Source organism: Cetorhinus maximus, chromosome 1 (assembly GCF_964194155.1).
Source record: "Cetorhinus maximus chromosome 1, sCetMax3.hap1.1, whole genome shotgun sequence".
NCBI lineage: Eukaryota > Metazoa > Chordata > Chondrichthyes > Lamniformes > Cetorhinidae > Cetorhinus > Cetorhinus maximus.
Genome location: NC_135879.1, coordinates 236,213,441 through 236,232,262, shown reverse-complemented (window position 1 = coordinate 236,232,262; position 18,822 = coordinate 236,213,441). Strand labels below are relative to the sequence as shown.

At 44.9% G+C, this 18,822-nt stretch overlaps 1 protein-coding gene and 1 long non-coding RNA gene across 3 annotated transcripts in view; one reads left to right on the top strand and one right to left on the bottom strand.

The window, feature by feature from the left end:
- Positions 1-18,822, bottom strand: part of LOC144688041 (dedicator of cytokinesis protein 2-like) — a 1,154,257-nt gene that overhangs the window by 1,083,488 nt on the left and 51,947 nt on the right. Inside the window, exon 2 of the mRNA XM_078554696.1 lies at positions 2,781-2,864. Coding sequence (XP_078410822.1) covers positions 2,781-2,864 — 84 coding nt within the window. The remainder of the gene's footprint in view (positions 1-2,780; positions 2,865-18,822) is intronic.
- The window catches only part of LOC144688187 (uncharacterized), a 40,397-nt gene that overhangs the window by 20,006 nt on the left and 1,569 nt on the right, over positions 1-18,822 (top strand). For both annotated transcript variants that reach the window (XR_013578391.1, XR_013578385.1), the window contains exon 2: positions 15,656-15,759. This is a non-coding gene — a long non-coding RNA (uncharacterized LOC144688187). The remainder of the gene's footprint in view (positions 1-15,655; positions 15,760-18,822) is intronic.

Genomic DNA, 18,822 nt, shown 5'->3' with positions numbered 1-18,822 from the left:
AATTACATTAAACATTAGTTTACTGTCAGCTGGAGTATGGTGCCCAAGTCTAGGAATCACAGATCAGAAAGTATAAGAATGCTTTGGGGAGGTACAGAAGAGATTAACTAGAATCACAGAATCACAAAATTGTTACAGTGCAGAAGGAGGCCACTCGGGTCAGCATGTCTATACTGGCTCTCCGAATGAGCATTTCACCTAGTGCTATTCTCCTGCCTTCTACCCGTAACCCTGCTGATTGTTTCTTTTCAAATAATCATCTAATTCCCTCTTGAATGGCTGGACTGAAACTGCCTCTGTCACACGCTCAGACAGTGAATTCCAGACACTAGCAACTCACTGTGTGAGAAAGTTTTTTTCCTCACATCGCTTTTGCTTCTTTTGCCGATGACTCTCAATCTGTGTCCTCTTGTTCTCAATCCTTTCACGAGTGGGAACAGAATGGTTCCGGGAATGGGGTATTACAGTTTCATGGGTAAACTGGAGAAGTTGGAGTTGTTCTCCTTAGGGTATAGAAGGCTATGAGAAGGTGCATAAAATCAGGAATAGTTTAGATAGAGTAAACAAACAAAAATAATTTCCAATCCTCGAAGGCTAGCCAACCAGAGAGCACAAGTTTAAGGTGATTGGCAAAAAAACTAGAGACACGATGAGAATTTTTTTTTCATGCAACAAGTGGTTAGGATTTGGGATGGAGTGCCAGATATCGTTTTTATTTATTCTTTCATGGGATGTCTAGACCTTCCCTAATTGCCCTTGAGAAGGTGGTGTGAGTCACATTCTTGAATCCCTGCAGTCCATGTGGTGTAGGTACGCCCAGAGTGCTGTTAGTGACAGAGTTCCAGGATTTTGATCCAGTGACAGTGGAGGAACGGTGATATAGTTCCAGATCAGGATGTGTTTGGCTTGGAGGGAAACTTGCAGGTTGTGGTGTTCCCATGCATCTGCTGCCTTTGTCCTTAGAAGTGGTAGAGGTTACGGGTTTGGAAGGTGCTGCTGAAGTAGGCTTGAGAAGTTGCTGCAGTGCATCTTTCAGAGGGTACACTGCTGCTACTGTGCATCGGTGGAGGAGAGAATGAATGTTTAAGCTGGTGGATAGGGTTTCATTCAAGTGAGCTGCTTTGTCCTGGAGTGTTCTTTGAGCTGAACTCATCCAGGCAAGTGGAGAGTATTTCAGATGGTGGACAGACTTTGGGGAGTCAGGAGGTGAGTTACGGGTCACAGGATTTCTAGCCTCTGACCTGCTCTTGTTGCCATAGTATTTATATGGCTGGTCGAGTTTAGTTTCTGGTCAACGGTAACCCCCCCAGGATGTTGATAATGGGGGATTCAGTAATGGCAATGCCATTGAATGTCAAAGGCGATGGTTAGATTCTCCCTTCTTGGAGATGGTCATTGCCTGTCACTTGTGTGGCATGAATGTTACTTTCCGCTTATTAGCCCATAACTGAATATTGTTCGGGTCTTGCTGCATGTGGACACAGACTGCTTCAGGCTGAGGCACCACGAATGTTACTGAACATTGTGCAATCATCAGTGAACTTCTGACCTTATGATGGAAGGAAAGTCATTGATGAAGTAGCTGAAAATGGTTAGGTCTATGACACTAGCCTGAGGAACTCCTGCAGTGATGTCCTAGGACTGGGATGATTGACCTCCAACAACCACAACAATCTTCCTTTGTGTCAGTTATGACTTCAACAAATGGGGAGTTTTCCCCTTGATTCCCACTGACTTCAGTTTTGTTAGGGCTCCTTGACGCCACACTCGGTCAAATGCCGAGTGGCGTTAAGGGCAGTCACTCTTATCTGACCTCTTGAATTCAGCTCTTTTGTCCACGTTTAAATCAAGGCTGTATTGAGGCCAGGAGCTGAGTGGCCCTGGTGGAACCCAAACTGGGCATCAGTGAGCAGGTTATTGTTAAGCAAGTGCCACTTGATAGCACTGTTGATGGCCCCTTCAATCACTTTACTGATGATCGAGAGTAGATTGATGGGGCGGTAATTGGTCGGGTTGGATTAGTCCTGCTTTTTGTGGACATGACATACCTGGGCAATTTTCCACATAGCCGGGTAAATACCAATGTTGTAGCTGTACTGGAACAGCTTGGCTAGGGGTGCGGCAAGTTCTGGAGCATAAGCCTTCTGTACTATTACCATAGCCTTTCTAGTATCCAGTGCCTTCAGTTGTTTCTTGATATCACATTGGGTGAATCAAATTGGCTGAAGATTGTCACCTGTGATGTTGGGGACCTCCGAAGGAGGCTGAGATGGGAGGCCTGATAGCATGGGGGAAACAGATTTAATAGTAGGCTTTCAAAGGGAATTGGATAAATACCTGAAGGCGAAAGAACTGCGAGGAGATAGATTGGGATAACTGTATTGTTCTTCGAAAGAGCCAACACAGGCTTGATGGGCCAAATGACCTCCTGTGCTGCAATATTCTATGATTCTATGGTTCAATTATTCCTTTTATTTTTGTATTTTCTTATACATAAAAACCAACACCACCCCTGGGATACCATTTCTGTCCTTACATATCAACCTGAATCCTTTGAGATGTACCCCAACATTGACAAATGTCCTTTCCTGTATCGACATTAACCCTTTGTGCTAATCCTGGTGGATTGTTTAACACTATCTATGTCACACGGAAACACTTTCAACCTGCTAGACATCCCCACTTGGCCTGCACATTTGCCACTGAAGAATTTACACAAGGAAACCCAGAAACAAAGGAGATTCAAGCCCGAGCCTGAACTTTAATGAGTGCACACTCACCTTCACATATTTCGAGGATGTTGACAGTGTCTCCGATCTGGAGAGGGATATGATGCTCTTTAGTGCTTTTGAAATTCCACACAGCTGAAAAGAAAATGGAAGAATTTTAAAAAAACGTTGGGGAAAAGATATAATTAGGTGAGAAACTGACATTTCAAACACAAGGTGAGAGATTTGTGCTGCAACTTGGCATTAATACAATAGGACACAAAATCTTCTGCCGAATGGTGCTGAAATAAAATATACTATACTCTGGCACAGCAGTCATTAAAGTGATGGCATAGATTACTATTTAGAAGGAAATATTTAATCTCAAATGGCACAGTAGGAAATGAATGCCAAGCAAACAGAACTATGAGATAAATTAATAATACTTACATTTATAGATAGTACCTTATCTCATTGAATTGTCTTCACATGATGAATTACCATTGAGCTGCAGACAAGCTACACAACTGCACAATTTCATAAGCAGCAATGCAATGAAAGGCATTAACCTTGGCTCGATGGGTAGCCTTTGAGTCATTAAGATTGGAAGTGTAGATCCCACTCCAGAGACTGACAAAATCTTACAGCACAGCAGGAGGCCATTTGGCTCATTGTGTCAATGCTGGCCAAAAAAAGAGAGCTATCAAGCCTAATCCCACCTTTAAGCCCTTGGTGCGAAGTTTGTATGGTATAGCATTCCAGTGTATATTCAACAGCTTTTTAAATGTGATGAGGGCTTCTGCCTCTACCATCCTTTCAGGCAGTGAGAGTCCAGATCCCTACCACACTCTGGGTGAAATACTTTCTCCTCGAATCCCTCTCATCCTTCCACCAATTACTTTAAAATCTATACCACCCTGGTTGTTGAAAAGACCTTCTTCCTATTCACTCCATCGAGGCCCTTTATAATTTTATACATCTTAGTTAAATCTCCCATCAACCTCCTCTCTTCCCAAGAAAAGCAACCCCAAAATGTCCAATCATTCCTGATGGGTAACACCTCCTGCTCTTCTTCGAAACAGTGCCAAGGAATCTTCTACGTCCACCTAAGTGGGCAGATGGGAAAATGTTTGATCATCATACCCAAAAGGCAGCAGCTCCAACAGTGCAGCACTCCCTCAGCACTGCACTGGATTGCAAAAGGTATGCATTCAAGTCGCTATGCGGAGCTGAAATCTAATAATCTCTGAGCTCAAGAGAATGAGAGTGCTGACAACTGAGCTGAGCTAACACATAAAAAGATATACATATACAGATTGGGTATTTGAAAAAAATGAATTTCAAAATGAATAGCTGTGGTAAAGCAATAAAACAGAAGAGTATAATGAAGAGAATATAATGGCACAAAGATTGGAAACCAGAGTTTCAACAATCGGACAAATTTATTGGGCAGAATAAAACAGGAGGGCGGTGGGTAGCCGACACCTCCAGAGGTAAAGTTAGCATGGAGCCGAGCCGCTCCATACCAGCCCACTCCGCAGCCATAACGTGCTGCGGGCATCTTTAATAAGGGCCCAGTGGGACTTCAGACTCTGACTGGAGAGGGGGTCCCGCCCTCTGGAGCTGCCGACCAATCGGATTGGCTGGCAGCTCCATCAGTCCCAGCAGTGCCAAGGGAGCGTTAGTGGCCGCTGCCGGGACTGCAGGAAGATGATGGTGGAGGGCCAGGCCTTCCCGAAGCTGGTTAAGTCCAGGGTCTTGGTCAGGCAGGGTTTTAGCTGGTCGGGGTGGTGGGGGGGCAGGCTTGGTGAGTTGGTTTTAAGGCTGGGGTGATTAGGAAGAAGGAGGGGTTCAACCTTAGGGGGAACCGTTCCCCCCCAGATCGGCAAAGGACATCCCCCGATAAATGAAACCCCTCTTCCTTCCCCCTCTTTGAAGGTTCCTTTTAAAAAGATCGGGTTGCCCACTCCTGCCTGGCTACCCATGCCAATCGTTTTATGGCATGGGCAATTGGCTTGGAAACAAGCCTAATTCACCCTTGACTACCTATTTAAATACAGCAGGTGGGCTGCCAATTTCGGCTCCTCCACCTCCCACCCACCCGCACGCCCTATTATGGTGGTGAGCTCCGGGGTGGGTAGGAAGGTGGTGAGGTTGGCGCTCACCCTATTTTATGTTCCATGTGTGCCCCCAACCTCCAGAAACACACCCAGAGGCGGCACACAAAATGCAGCCAAGTTCATGCTTAAAGTATGCACCCAGAGGAATGTAGATCTCCCCTCATTAAATTGGTGGTGATAATGGAATTTAGATATAAATATTTCAACACTCAGCTGCTGCAGGAGAAGATGAGGATCCAATTTCAAGTTCAAAATCACTTCTAAATACATTGGGAATTATTGAAGACCAGAGCTAGTTGCACATGTGTTTTCAGCCTCGTGACCAGTCACAGTATAGCCTGTTCTAGGGCAAAGTGGCCTCTTGAACCCAATTCTTTATCCTTTATTTCAGAATGGCAATCAATGACTTGTGAAGCTAGCTGAATGGTATCATGGATCTGTAGTATCTCTGCAGCAATATTATAGGTACTGCAAAAAAATTACAGTTCTCTTAACAACATGTTAAGGACAATACATACAGTGCTCAGTGTACAGAATATAGTACATGAACATAGCACACACGAGGGGCACATATAAACGCACACACATAAATAATTCTTGTACCTAATGTTGGTAATAAGCATCCCCTACCACTCACCTAACTCATATTTAGCATGAAAATGATATAAATTGAAGCTTCCTTTGATTGAGTCCCATAGAATCTTACAGCATAGAAAGAAGCCATTGTGCCTGTTGCTACTTGGAAAAAGCTGTGCAACATCCAGCTCCACATAACTCTGTACACATCTTATCCCCCAATCCAAGAACACCACTCCCCACTGCAAAAGCCTGATGTTACTTTCCACACCAACCACCTTGTAGGGTTTTTTAAATGAGATGATCAATAAGTGACACACCATGGAATTGATTAGGTGCTTTTGAGTCCTATCCATTCACTTGCAGGTGCTACTCCTCAATTTCTGGCTGCCCATCAGTCCCACACCCTGGATCAGTGGTCGCCCAGTGTGGAGGCAAGAGGACAGGTAGGAGTACCTCCAGGCGGGGACTGCTCTAGGGCCTGGCCGAAGTGGTCAATCCCAGGCCCAGGCAGCATGTGCTCAATGAGGGTGTGGGGCTGATTGTTCCAGCTGACTGCCTCTCTTCTGTGGCTATATCTGCACCTTGGTATACCTGGAGAGGGAACACAGAATCTGCTGGTATGCTTAAGCCATCAGAAGGACTGGGGTGCATGGTGGATGCAGGAAGTAATGTTGATGTTAATTTTATTTTAAGTTGGAACTTACTGGTTGTCCATCTTTAAAAAGAAGGCAATTATGGTTTAAGCGAGTCCAATTAATAATTTAATTATCCTATTTGGTAACCAAGACATAGTCAGTTCACATCCACCTAACACTAGACTGTGCTCCAGTGGTGCAATCAGTTAGCATGTGCTGCTCATATGGTAGTGTAGAACATGTGAGATGCTGAGATTGTGAGTTTAAGCTTCACCAAGAGCACTTATCCCCCCCAGAAATGATATTTTGATTTGATTTTGTAAGTTTCTTTTGATGCTTTGCTTTAGTTACAGTGCCCCACCAAGGCTGTCATCCCTGCTGATTTATAGATAGTTTTGTTTAATTTAATGACTTTTGTTTCATCAAAAGAGTCCACCTAACTCCAAATTGAGCCTGCGCCTCACTCCTATAAGATACCACTTAGGATGACACAGGAGTCATTAGTCAAAATCGAATGAACAAAAGTGCCTTCTTTATAAAGGGGCAGAAGCAATAAATTCCAAAACCAAAAGGAAACTTGACAGGGTAGATGTTGAGAGGTTGTTCCCCCTTTGTGGGAGAGTCTAAGACCAGAGGGCATAACCTCAGAGTAAGGGGTCGCCCATTTAAGACAGAGGTGAGGAGGAATTACTTCTCTCAGAGGATAGTGAATCTGTGGAATTCTTTACCACAGAGGGCTGTAGAGGTTGGGTCATTAAGTATATTCAAGGCTGAGATAGACAGATTTTTAATCAGTAAGGGAATCAAGGGTTGTGGGGAAAAGGCAGGAAAGTAGAGTTGAGGATTATCAGATCAGCCATGGATCGCATTGAATGGCGGAGTAAATTTGATGGGCCAAATGGCCTACTCCTGCTCCTATGTCTTATGGTCTTAAAATTAACCTTGTTCCTGGTGTCGACTACACATCCTACTTTCTCTGATGCCTTGAACAGCCACTCCCACTCCAGTGACACCCAGACACGGTTGTCGCCCCAGAATGTAATTGGGCTGTCTGGCCCAATAACCCACTTGGACGTGTTCTGCCTGCACCCATGGATGACCAGCTTGGCCAGGCCCAGAAGAGGTCTTCCAAGCTGCCTGCTCCCTTCTTCAAAAGGGTAGCTGAAGGGGACGTGGGCCTGAAACAGGCCCTTTTACACAGCGGAGAGGAGCTGCAAGCTCACAATGGCCTCACCATGGCCATAAAAACATTGCAGGCAGCCCAAGGGTGGGAACCATGGATCTTTCTAAAAACGTACTTGAAAGGTGTGCTTTGTGCAACACTCCCCATGCTAAATCCCCAGCCGAAATGTGGAGGATTCCTGCACAGAGACCCCTCTAATGGGGAGTGCCAACTCTGAAAGAGGCTACACTTAGAGTTTGGTTCCTTTCATTGCAACCATGTGGACTGAAATTCATTCTATGTCACCAATAGTGAAGGGATGGTGTAAACATTTAGTACAATTATTCACAAGCTCGCAAATTTCCATCCCTCATGCGATTAATTGAATCCCATTCAGTAGTCTCCATTTATCTTGTCACAATTATGTTAGCAGAAAAGTAGTCTGTCTCTTCCTGCAGGAGTTGATATGTTCTATGGCTTGTTTCCAGTAAATAACCTCTGTGCTATTTAAGACAGTCTAGTTTAATGGGGACAGATGTTCAGTTGGGACCGCAAGTACATTGGAACCAACAGAATATGATTGCCACAAGTGTGTTGTGTTTGATGAGGAGAGCTGGTGAGAGTTTAAAGATACATTCTTCCACAGTCTTCAAAAAAAATTCTCAGCAGAAGCTAGCGTGACACTGCTGACCCACAACTGCAACCTCAGACAAGAAGCTTTTGGCGATTGAGTTTAGATAGCAATGTGGCTATGCAGTGAATAAAGTTTGGAGGCTTATGTCAGGCAGGCAGATTGTGGGCCTCATTTTACTGTACTCCCCGTTCACCCAGTGAGGGGCAGGTAAAGTAAAACTGTGGTTGGGAGCCCCGAATCATCACTGAGATGAGCTGCCAATAGATTGGAATCAGCTCACCAGCCTGTGGATCTTAGCTGGTTAAGTTAAAGGGAAAGGCAAAGCATTGCAAGGTAAACACTAATGTAATAATGAGCATATAATTCTTTTTTTTTTTTGGTAATGTTGGTTGAGGAGTAGGCTTTGGCCAAGACATCATGAGAAGCTTTTCTATGAATAGAGCTTTGTGGGATCTTTTACATATATCTTAATCAGCAGACAGGGCTTAAGTTTAATGTCTCATCCAAAAGATGGTACTTATGACAGTTCAATGATTCTTCAGTACTGCACTGGAAGGGTCAGCTTCAATGATGCATGCAAGTCTCTGGAGTGGGGCTTGAAGCTGAAACTTCCTTGATTCAAAATCAAGAGTGCGCACTGAGCCATGGTTAAATCTCTTGTCTCGACCACTCCTCATGCCACAATCTGTACAAAGAAATTTCACATAACCTATGTCCTCTCTATTTTAATGACACTGGTAAATTAATAATTGCCCATGTTAGCTGTGGCACAGTTGGTAAAACTCTCACCTGCAAAATGTGGTTTCAATCCAGCAACAGGACTTCAACTCAAAAATTAAGGCTGACACACCAGCGCAGCACTGAGGGAGATTTGATCGAAGTGTACAAGATTGTCACAGGTAAAGGAAAGTAGACAAAGCAAAGCTATTCCCATTAAGTCATTGTACAAGGACTAGGGGCACAGGCATAAGGTTTTGGGCAAGAGATACAGAGGGGATGTGAGGAAGAACTCTTTTATTCAGTGAGTGGTAATGATATGGAACTTGCTGACTACAAATATAAGCAGAGACGATGAATGAATTGAACAGTAAATTGGACAGACACTTGAGGCAAATAAACTTCCAGAGTTACGGGGATAGAGCAGGTAAAAGGGACTAACTGAATTGCTCAACAGAGAGCTAACATCAACTTGATGGGCCAAATGGCCTCCTACTCCTCTGCAATGAATTTATGACACCATTACAACAGTGACTACACTTTAAAAGAACTTCATTGGCTGTAAAGGGGAGGCAATGGTACAGTGGTATTGTCACTGGACTAGTAACCCAGAGACCCAGAGTAATGCTCTAGAGGCCTGGGTTGGAATCCCATCATGGCAGATGGTGGAATTTGAATTCAATAAACATCTGGAATTAAAAGTCTAATGATGACCATGAAACCATTGTTGATTGTTGTAAAAACCCTAATGCCCTTTAGGAAAGGAAATCTGCTGCCTTTACCTGGTCTGGCCTACATGTGATTCCAGGCCCACAGCAATGTAGTTGACATGGCCTAATAAGACCCTCAGTTGTATCAAACCACTACAAAGCCAATAAAAAGGAATGAAACTGGCCGGACCACCCGACATCGACCTAGGCACTGGAATCGACAACAGCAAACTCTGCAAAGTCCTCCTGACTAACATCAGGGGGCTTGTGCCAAAATTAGGAGAGCTGTCTTACAGACTAGTCAAGCAGCAGCCTGACATAGTCACCCTCACAGAATCGTACATTACAGATAATGTCCCAGGCTCCACTTTCACCATACCTGGGTATGTCCTTGCAGTGGAAGAGATGAGATGGCACAGTGGTATACAGTCAGAAGGGATTTGTCCTGAGAATCCTCAACATTGACTGTGGACCTCATGGCATCAGGCCAAACACGGACAAGGAAACCTCCTGCTGGTTACCATGTACCGCACCCCTCCCTGCCCGCCTTCAGCTGATGAATAAGTACTTATGCCTGTTGAACACCACTTGGAGGAAGCACTGAGGGTAGCAAGGGTGCAGAATGTACTCTGGGTGAGGAACTTTAATGTCCATTGCCAAGAGTAACTCAGGAGCACTAATACATAGACTGCAGCGATTCAAGATGGCAGCTTCTCAAGGGCATTTAGGGATGGGCAATAAATGCTGGCCTAAACAGCAAAGTCCACATCCATGAATGAATGAAAGAAAACAGACCAAGCTGGCCAAGTCCTAAAGGACATAGCTGCTAGATGGGTCTGTGGCAGGTGGTGAGGGAACCAACAAGAGGGAAAAACATACTTGACTTCATCCTCACCAACCTGGATGCCACAGATGCATCTGTCCATGACAGAATTGGTAGGAGTGATCACCGCATAGTCCTTGTGGAGAAGAAGTCTCGCCAACACACTGACAATACCCTCCATCGTGTTGTGTGGTACTATCACCGTGCTAAATAGGATAGATTTCAAACAGATCTAGCAGCTCAAGACTGGGCATCCATGAGATGCTGTGGGCCATCAGCAGCAGCAGAATTGTACTCAACCACAATCTGTAACCTCATGACCCGACATATCCCCCCCTCTACCATTACCATCAAGACAAGGGATCATCCCTAGTTCAATGAAGAGTGCAGGAGGGCATGTCAGGAGCAGCATCAGGCATACCTAAAAATGAGGCATCAACCTAGTGAAGCTATAACACAGGACTACTTGTGCACCAAGCAGCATAAGCAGCAAGTGATAGACAGAACTAAGCAAATCCATAACCAACGGATTAGATCTACGCATTGCAGTCCTGCCACATCCAGTTGTGAATGGTGGTGGAAAATGAAGCAACCAACAGGAGGAGGAGGCTCCACAAACATCCCCATTCTCAATGATGGGGAAGCCAAGCTCAGCACAGCAGTGCAAAAGATAAGGCTGAAGCATTCACAATAATCTTCAGCCAGAAATGCTGAGTGGATGATCCATCTCAGCCTCCTCAGGAGGTCCCTCAGATAGCATTATAGATGTCAGTCTTCAGCCACTTCAATTCATTCCACATGATATCAAGAAATGCCTGAAGGCACCAGATACTGCAAAGGCTATGGGCCCTGACAATATTCCAGCAATAATACTGAAGATTTGTGTTCCAGAACTTGCTGCACCCCGAGCTAAGCTGTTCCAGCACAGCTACAACACTGGCATCTACCCAGCAATGTGGAAAATTGCCCAGGTTTGTCGTGTACACAAAATGCAGGACAAATCCAATTACAGCATCTTCAGTCTACTGTCGATCATCAGTAAAGTGATGGAAGGGGTCATCAACAGTGCTATGAAGTGACACTTGCTTAGCAATAACCTGCTCACTGATGCTCAGCTTGGGTTCCGCCAGGGCCACTCAGCTCCTGACCTCATTACAGCCTTGGTTCAAACATGGACAAAAGAGCTGAACTCCTGAGGTGAGGTGACAGTGACTGCGCTTGACATCAAGGCTGCACTTAGTTCTGTCTATCACTTGCTGCTTATGCTGCTTGGTGCACAAGTAGTCCTGTGTTATAGCTTCATTAGGTTGATGCCTCATTTTTAGGTATGCCTGGTGCTGCTCCTGACATGCCCTCCTGCACTCTTCATTGAACTAGGGATGATCCCTTGTCTTGATGGTAATGGTAGAGGGGGGGATATGTCGGGTCATGAGGTTACAGATTGTGGTTGAGTACAATTCTGCTGCTGCTGATGGCCCACAGCATCTCATGGATGCCCAGTCTTGAGCTGCTAGATCTGTTTGAAATCTATCCTATTTAGCACGGTGATAGTACCACACAACACGATGGAGGGTGTTGTCAGTGTGTTGGCGAGACTTCTTCTCCACAAGGACTATGCGGTGATCACTCCTACCAATTCTGTCATGGACAGATGCATCTGTGGCATCCAGGTTGGTGAGGATGAAGTCAAGTATGTTTTTCCCTCTTGTTGGTTCCCTCACCACCTGCCACAGACCCATCTAGCAGCTATGTCCTTTAGGACTTGGCCAGCTTGGTCTGTTTTCTTTCATTCATTCATGGATGTGGACTTTGCTGTTTAGGCCAGCATTTATTGTGTGGCATCAGGAAGCCCTAGCAAAACTGAAGTCATTGGGTACAAGGTGGAAAAATTTCCATTGGTTGCAGTCATACCTAGCATAAAGGAAAACGGTTGCGGTTGTTGGAGGTCAGTCATCTCAGCTCCAGAACATCACTGCAGGAGTTCCTCAGGGTTGTTTCCTTGACCCAACAACCTTCAGCTGCTTCATCAATGACCTCCCTCCCATCATTAGGTCAGAAATGGGGATGTTCGCTGATAATTGCGCAATGTTCAGCATCATTCACAACTCCTCAAACACTGAAGCAGTTCATGTCCAAATGCAGCAAGACCTGGACAATATCCAGGCTTGGGCTGACAAGTGGCAAGTAACATTCACGCAACACAAGTGCCAGGCAATGACCATCTCCAATAAGAGAGAATTTAACCATTGCCCCTTGACATTCAATGGCATTACCATCACTGATTCCTCCACTATCAACATCCTGGGGATTATCATTGACCAGAGACTGAACTGGACTAGCCATTTCAGAGGCTAGGAATTATGCGATGAGCAACTCGCTTCCTGACTCTCCAAAGCTTGTCCACCATCTACAAAGCACAACTCAGGAGTGTGATGGAATACTCTCCATTTACCTGGATGAGTGCAGCTCCCACAACACTCAAGAAGCTGGACACCTTCCAGGACAAAGCAGCCTGCTTGGTTGACACCCCATCCATAAACATTCACTCCCTCCACCACCAACACACAGTAGCAGCAGTGTCTACCATTACAAGATGCACTGCAGGAACTCACCAAGTCTGCTTAGGCAGCATTTTCCAAATCTACGCCCACTACCATCTAGAAGGACAAGGGCAGTAGACACATGGGAACACCACCACCTGCAAGTTCCCCTCCAAGGCTCACATCATGCTGACTTGGAAATATTTCGCCGTTCCTTCACTCTCGCCGGGTCAAAATCCTAGAACGCCCTCCCTAACAGCACTGTGGGTGTACCTACAACACATGGACTGCAGCAGTTCAAGAAGGCAGCTCACCATCACCTTCTCAAGGGAAATTAGGGGTGGGCAATAAGCCAGAGATGCTCACATTCCATGAATGAATGAATGGGACATCCTGAGGTCATCAGGTGGAAAATATACATTTTTCATCATTGACTCCCCTTTAACTTTACCTAACCGCTTCACACAATTTGAAAGGATTCTATTAAATCTGTTCTGTTTTTGGGCTTCAGAGATCAGCCCTGAAGCATTTGGGAAGTAAGATGTTGTGAAAGGTAAAGCAGAAGTTCAATCTGACCAATCTCTGTCTGTGAGCTACAACTGTTGTGGGTAAAAATCTCTACAGGAGGAAGTGTGACTTTCTAAAAGGGGACAATGGTGAAAGCAGGGAAAGGAAACTTTGTCAGAGGAAGATAATGCGGAGGCTGAGGGTTCATCCTTTCCTCTCCCCAATTTTCTTCAGCACCCACTGGTAAAGAGAAAGTAGTGGAGGCTGTGTCATTGAATTCATTCAAGGCCGAGTTAGGCCAATTTTTGTTGGGCAAGAGAGTCAAGGGTTATGGGGGCCAGACAGGAAAGTGGAGCTGAGACCATGACCAGATCAGCCATGGTCTTACTGAATGGCGGAGCAGGCTCGAAGGGCTGAATGGCCTACTCCTGCCCCTAAATCCTATGTTCCTATGTTCCTAAGGCATTAAGTGTTACGGTGATAGAGCACCAGAGATATCTGCAATCATTTAGCACCTTGTTCAAGTAGCCAGCTTTATATTTAAGCCACACTTTGTAAGCCAAGTTTTTCTATTTGGTGTCATTTTAACATTTGGATTTGAGTACAAGGCCTGTGCATGCTAGTTTAATGTCCACTGGCAAGTTGATAATCTACCCCGTGTCACAGAATCACGGAATCACGGAGTGCAGAAGAGGCCCTTCGGCCCATTTGTGTCATTTAGTGTGGACTGTACATGCAAACATATGAAATAGGAGCAGGAGTAGACCACACTGCCCCTCAAGCCTACTCCATGGTGGTATAGTGGTATTGTCACTGGACTAATATTCTAGAAACTCATGGTAATGCCTGGGGACGTGGGTTTGAAACCCACCACAACAAATGGTGGAATTTGAATTCATAAAAATCTGCAATTAAAAGCCTGATGATGACCAAGAAATAATTGCTGGTTGTCATAAAGACCCATCTGGTTCACTAATGCCCTTTAGGGAAGGAAATCTGCTGTCCTTGCCTGGTCTGGCCTACATGTGACTCCAGACCCACAGCAATGTGGTTGACTCTTAAATGCCCTCTGAACAAGGGCAATTAGGGATGGGCAATAAATGCTGGCCTAGCTAGCGGTGCCCACATCCCATGAACAAATTAAAATAAGATTATGGCTAATCTGATTGTGGCCTCAACTCCACATTCTGCCTACCCCTGATAACCTATGACTCCCTTGTTAGTCAAGAATCTATGTGTCTCGGCCTTCAAAATATTCAGTGACCCCGCCCCCAATTCCAATGCTGGTTAAAAAAAAATTCTTCTCATCTCCATCTTAAATGGGAGACCCCTTATTTTTAAACTGCGTCCCCTAGTTCGTGTCTCTCCCAAAGGGTAAACAAATTTTCTGCAGCCACCCTGTCAAGTCCCCTCAGGGTTTTATATGTTTCAATAAGATCACCTCTCATTCTTCTAAACTCCAATGGATACAGGCCCAACCTTTTCAACCTTTCCTCATGAGATAACCCCAACATCCGTCCCCCCTTCCCAGGTATCAGTCAAGTGAACCTTCTCTGAATTGCTTCTAATGCATTCATATCTTTATTCAGGATATGTACTCAGAAACTTTTCAGACCTGAAAATAGATATATTTCTATCTACCCCACGCCTTTCAACCTAGGTGGTATGTATTCAACAGCTGTCCAGACCTGAAACTAGAAACTCAAAATCATGAAAGGTCTGGACCGGGTAGATAGCAAGAAACAGTTCCCGTTGGTGGAACCAAAGGGCACCGAGTTAAGGTGATTTGCAAACGAACATGTGGAAAAACCTTTGTCGCACAGTGAGTGGTTAGGGCCTGAAATGTACTGCCTGAGAGTGTGGTTGTGACAGATACCGTCATAGCTTTCAAAAGGGAATTGGGCAATTATCTGAAGAGAAAATAATTTCGGGGCTACGGGGAAAAGGCAGGGAGTGGAACTAGCTGAGTCACTTTTACAGAGAGATGGCGCAGATTCAATGGGCTGAATGGCCTCCTTCTGTGCTGCAACGGTCTGACCAACCCAGTCAGAGCGGAATGCAGCTAAAACTTGGTTCGACTTGATTGGACCGTCCTCCCCTCCCCCTATACCCTGCCATCTGGAGATATGGGGAAGTACTAAATCTCCTCACCAGAATATGCGACGCTATCTAGTTTTGTCACCTTAAATATATCAAGCTTGTGGACTTTGGTTATATTAATTGCTTGATATATGTTGTAATCGAGAGCGATGTGGAACAACTGCAATTGCTAATTTCTGGAATTTTAGCCAGAGCACAAGGTGCCATCACCGGGACAACGCCACAGGTTATCATTAGGGGCTACACTGGAGTGAATATTTTGTAAGTTGATGAGGTGTCAATAAAGTTCTCTTGCATTTGAAAGGATTGCAATGTGCATGTTTGTTCCAATTGCATAGCTATAAAAGATAAAGAAAGAAGCCAAGTGGGGCTACTTCTGAATAATAACACAGCCTTAACTTTGCAGGTAACCCCTGTCAGATATATTGATGGAAAAAAGAAAGGCCTTGCATTTCTATAGTGGCTTTCATGGCCTGAGGACATCCCAAATGGCCTTACAGGCAATAAAGAAGACATTAGGACAGGTGAGCAAATGTTTTGCCAAATAAGCAGTTTTTCAGCAGTATCTTATGGAAGACAGAGAAATGGTAGGGATGCAAAAAAGGATTTGGAGAGGGATTCCCAACAGAGCTGATGACACAGCAGTTGCAGTCTGTCCAAACTTGCACCAAGAGATTACTTTCAAATCAGATATCACACAGGGGCTATCAGTGAAAAATATTTCTAACACCAGAATAGTGCAACCTAGTGCGACAATACAATTTTCCATATTCTAACTCATCTATGAAAAGATGCTGAATTGGGAATTGTGTGGAAATGCATAATATACACAGCACAGACACAGGCCATTCAGCCCATCACCTGTGCCAGTGTTACACTCCCATTCCATCTGCCTGGCCTTCTCCTTTCAGCAGATCTTTATATTCCCTTTTCTCTCACGTGTTCATCCAGTTTGCTTTTGAAAGCACCAGAGTTATTTACTTCAACCATTCCCTGTGACAGCAGAAAGTTAACAAATCTGAGCAAAGAAATTTCTCCTTATTTCCCAATTGGATTTATTTGTCTTCGCAGAGCAGGATTGAGGGATGAGTAGCCTACTCCTGCTCCTAATTTATGGCCTTTAGTTTTGGATTTTCTCCCAATGTTTCCTGGCCCTGGAGAGACAGGCTTGGAGGTGGGTGGGGGCCAAGAAGGTGGAGAGAAACATGGCTCCCTGATGCTGTCCCACCTGTGAGCAACTTTCCCAGGGGCGGACTGTTACAGGAATCAGCAAGACTCTCCGCTGAGGCGGACAGGAAATGAAGTCAAATATGGCCCCAGTCAAAAACCATTGTACCCCTGTGCTGCATCTTCCCTGGTGCCACATGACAGCGCCCCCCCCCCACCACCCCGGTAGCAGTAGTGCAGACGCAGCCTCTCGCCAGGAGGCTGGCAGGTCATTGGTGGCTGAGTTAATTGGCAGCATCGGGGGTGGCAATGCTCACAGGAGGTGGTGGGAGCAGGTGGGGGGGTGTGGTCAACTCTCCACCCTCAGGCCCCTTACGGTATTCTGCCATCTTTCTCGCCAGTGAAGATGGAGACCTTCGCGGTCACTTCTCTTTGAGACACCACCTAAGCCTCCCTCTTCTCGAGCCTGACTCACCTCTCTCAGTAGGGTGGCCATCGGGACATTACCACGGGCCTTCTGCTTTCCCTGGTCTGCCACTGCCACTGAACGACGCACGTGGAGGTGGCCAATTAGGAGGCCGCCTGATGTAAAGTTGCCCTGGAAGGTGTGCTGAGGCCATACACGGTCTTAGTCCTGGATATGGCCCCAACCCCTCACTGGAAAATTCAGCCTAATCTCTCCATATCTACCCTCAGCCTAATCTCTCCATATCTACCCTCAGCCTAATCTCTCCATATCTACCCTCAGCCTAATCTCTCCATATCTACCCTGTCCAACCCATTTATAATTTCAAAGACATCTAACAGATCCACTCTAAGTTTTGTCTTATCCAAATAAAAAATGCTCCAGCCTGTTCAATCTTTCCCAGGTATAATCTCAGTTCTGGTGTCACCCTTGTAAATCATTTTTCACTTTCTCCTGTACTTCTACTCAGGGCAATGCTCCGGGGACCTGGGTTCGAATCGCACCACGGCAGATGGTGGAATATGAATTCAATAAAAATCTGGAATTAAAAAAGTCTAGTGATGACCATGAAACCATTGCCGATTGTTGTAAAAACCCATCTGGTTCACTAATGTCCTTTAGGGAAGGAAATCTGCCGCCCTTACCTGGTCTGGCCTACATGTGACTCCAGACTCACAGCAATGTGGTTGACTCTTAAAAGCCCTATGAATGAGGGCAATTAGGGATGGGCAATAAATGCTGGCCTAGCCAGCGAGGCCGACATCCTACGAACGAATTTTTTAAAAGTAGAATGTGGTTTCAGTTTCATCTCGTTTTTTGTTTGTGAACTTGGTGCCATGAATTCTGAAGGGTCTCCTCGCAAAAAAAGTCAGGTTTTCCAAATTTGTTTGTATACATGCATTTTTAATGAGTTTTTACAACGCCTGTAACTGGACAAGTATTCCAGGGTAATGCTCTGGGGACGCAGGTTCTAATCCCACCACAGCAGCAGATGGTGAAATTTGAATTCAATAAAAATCTGGAATTATAAGTCTAATGATGATCATGAAACCATTGCCGATTGTCGCAAAAAAGAAAAAAGATTCACTAATGTCCTTTAGGGAGGGAAATCTGCCATCTTTACCTGGTCTGGCCTACATGTGACACCAGACCCACAGCATTGTGGTTGACTCTTAAATGCTCTCTGAACAAGGGCAATTAGGGATGGGCAATAAATGCTGGCCTAGCCAGCAACGCCCACACCCCATGAACGAATAAAAAAAGTGAAGAGATGGGTTACAAAGGGGTTAATAGTTTGGTGATTTTTTGGGGAAAAAAACACAAGGTAGAAAAAACTGTGCTGTTACCTAGTGACAGCTGACCAGTGACACAAAGAGACACAGAGAAAGACAGAAAAGAAGTTCAGAGTATGTATATCAGAGAGTGAAGACAGAAGTTTTAGCCTCTCTGGTAAGAAATTCCTGCAAGGCTGCTGGGGGATTAAATTTAGGGAACTCGTGCAGTTGATGTAACAGCGAGTTTAGAGTATGGTTTTGGGTGTCTCAGGGAAAGAGACCAGCTGCAGAAAAAGCATCTAGTCAATGCTCAGAAATCCATCGGAAGAAAGCCATTTGCAACTGGGCCAGCCTAATCAGAAGCCTCGGTATGAAGATAGTGGTAAATATTCACTGGGTTTTGTGTCTGTAAGGGTATTGCTGGGATAAAAGGAATGGTGTGAGTTTGAATCATTTTCCTGCATTTGTGTTGAGATCTTTCCAACCTTTTGGTCTGGTGTAATATAGTTCTTTTTTTTTCCTTGTTTAATAAATGTTTTATTCTTTATGTTAAAAGTTAATCGGTAAACTCCTGTGAATTTGTTCAGTAACTCTGTTCCATGGTTTCTAAAAAAAAAGTAGGATCTATCAAGCCCCAGTTTTCACTCTGGGATCTGACTTGTCCAGTGTTAACATCAGCT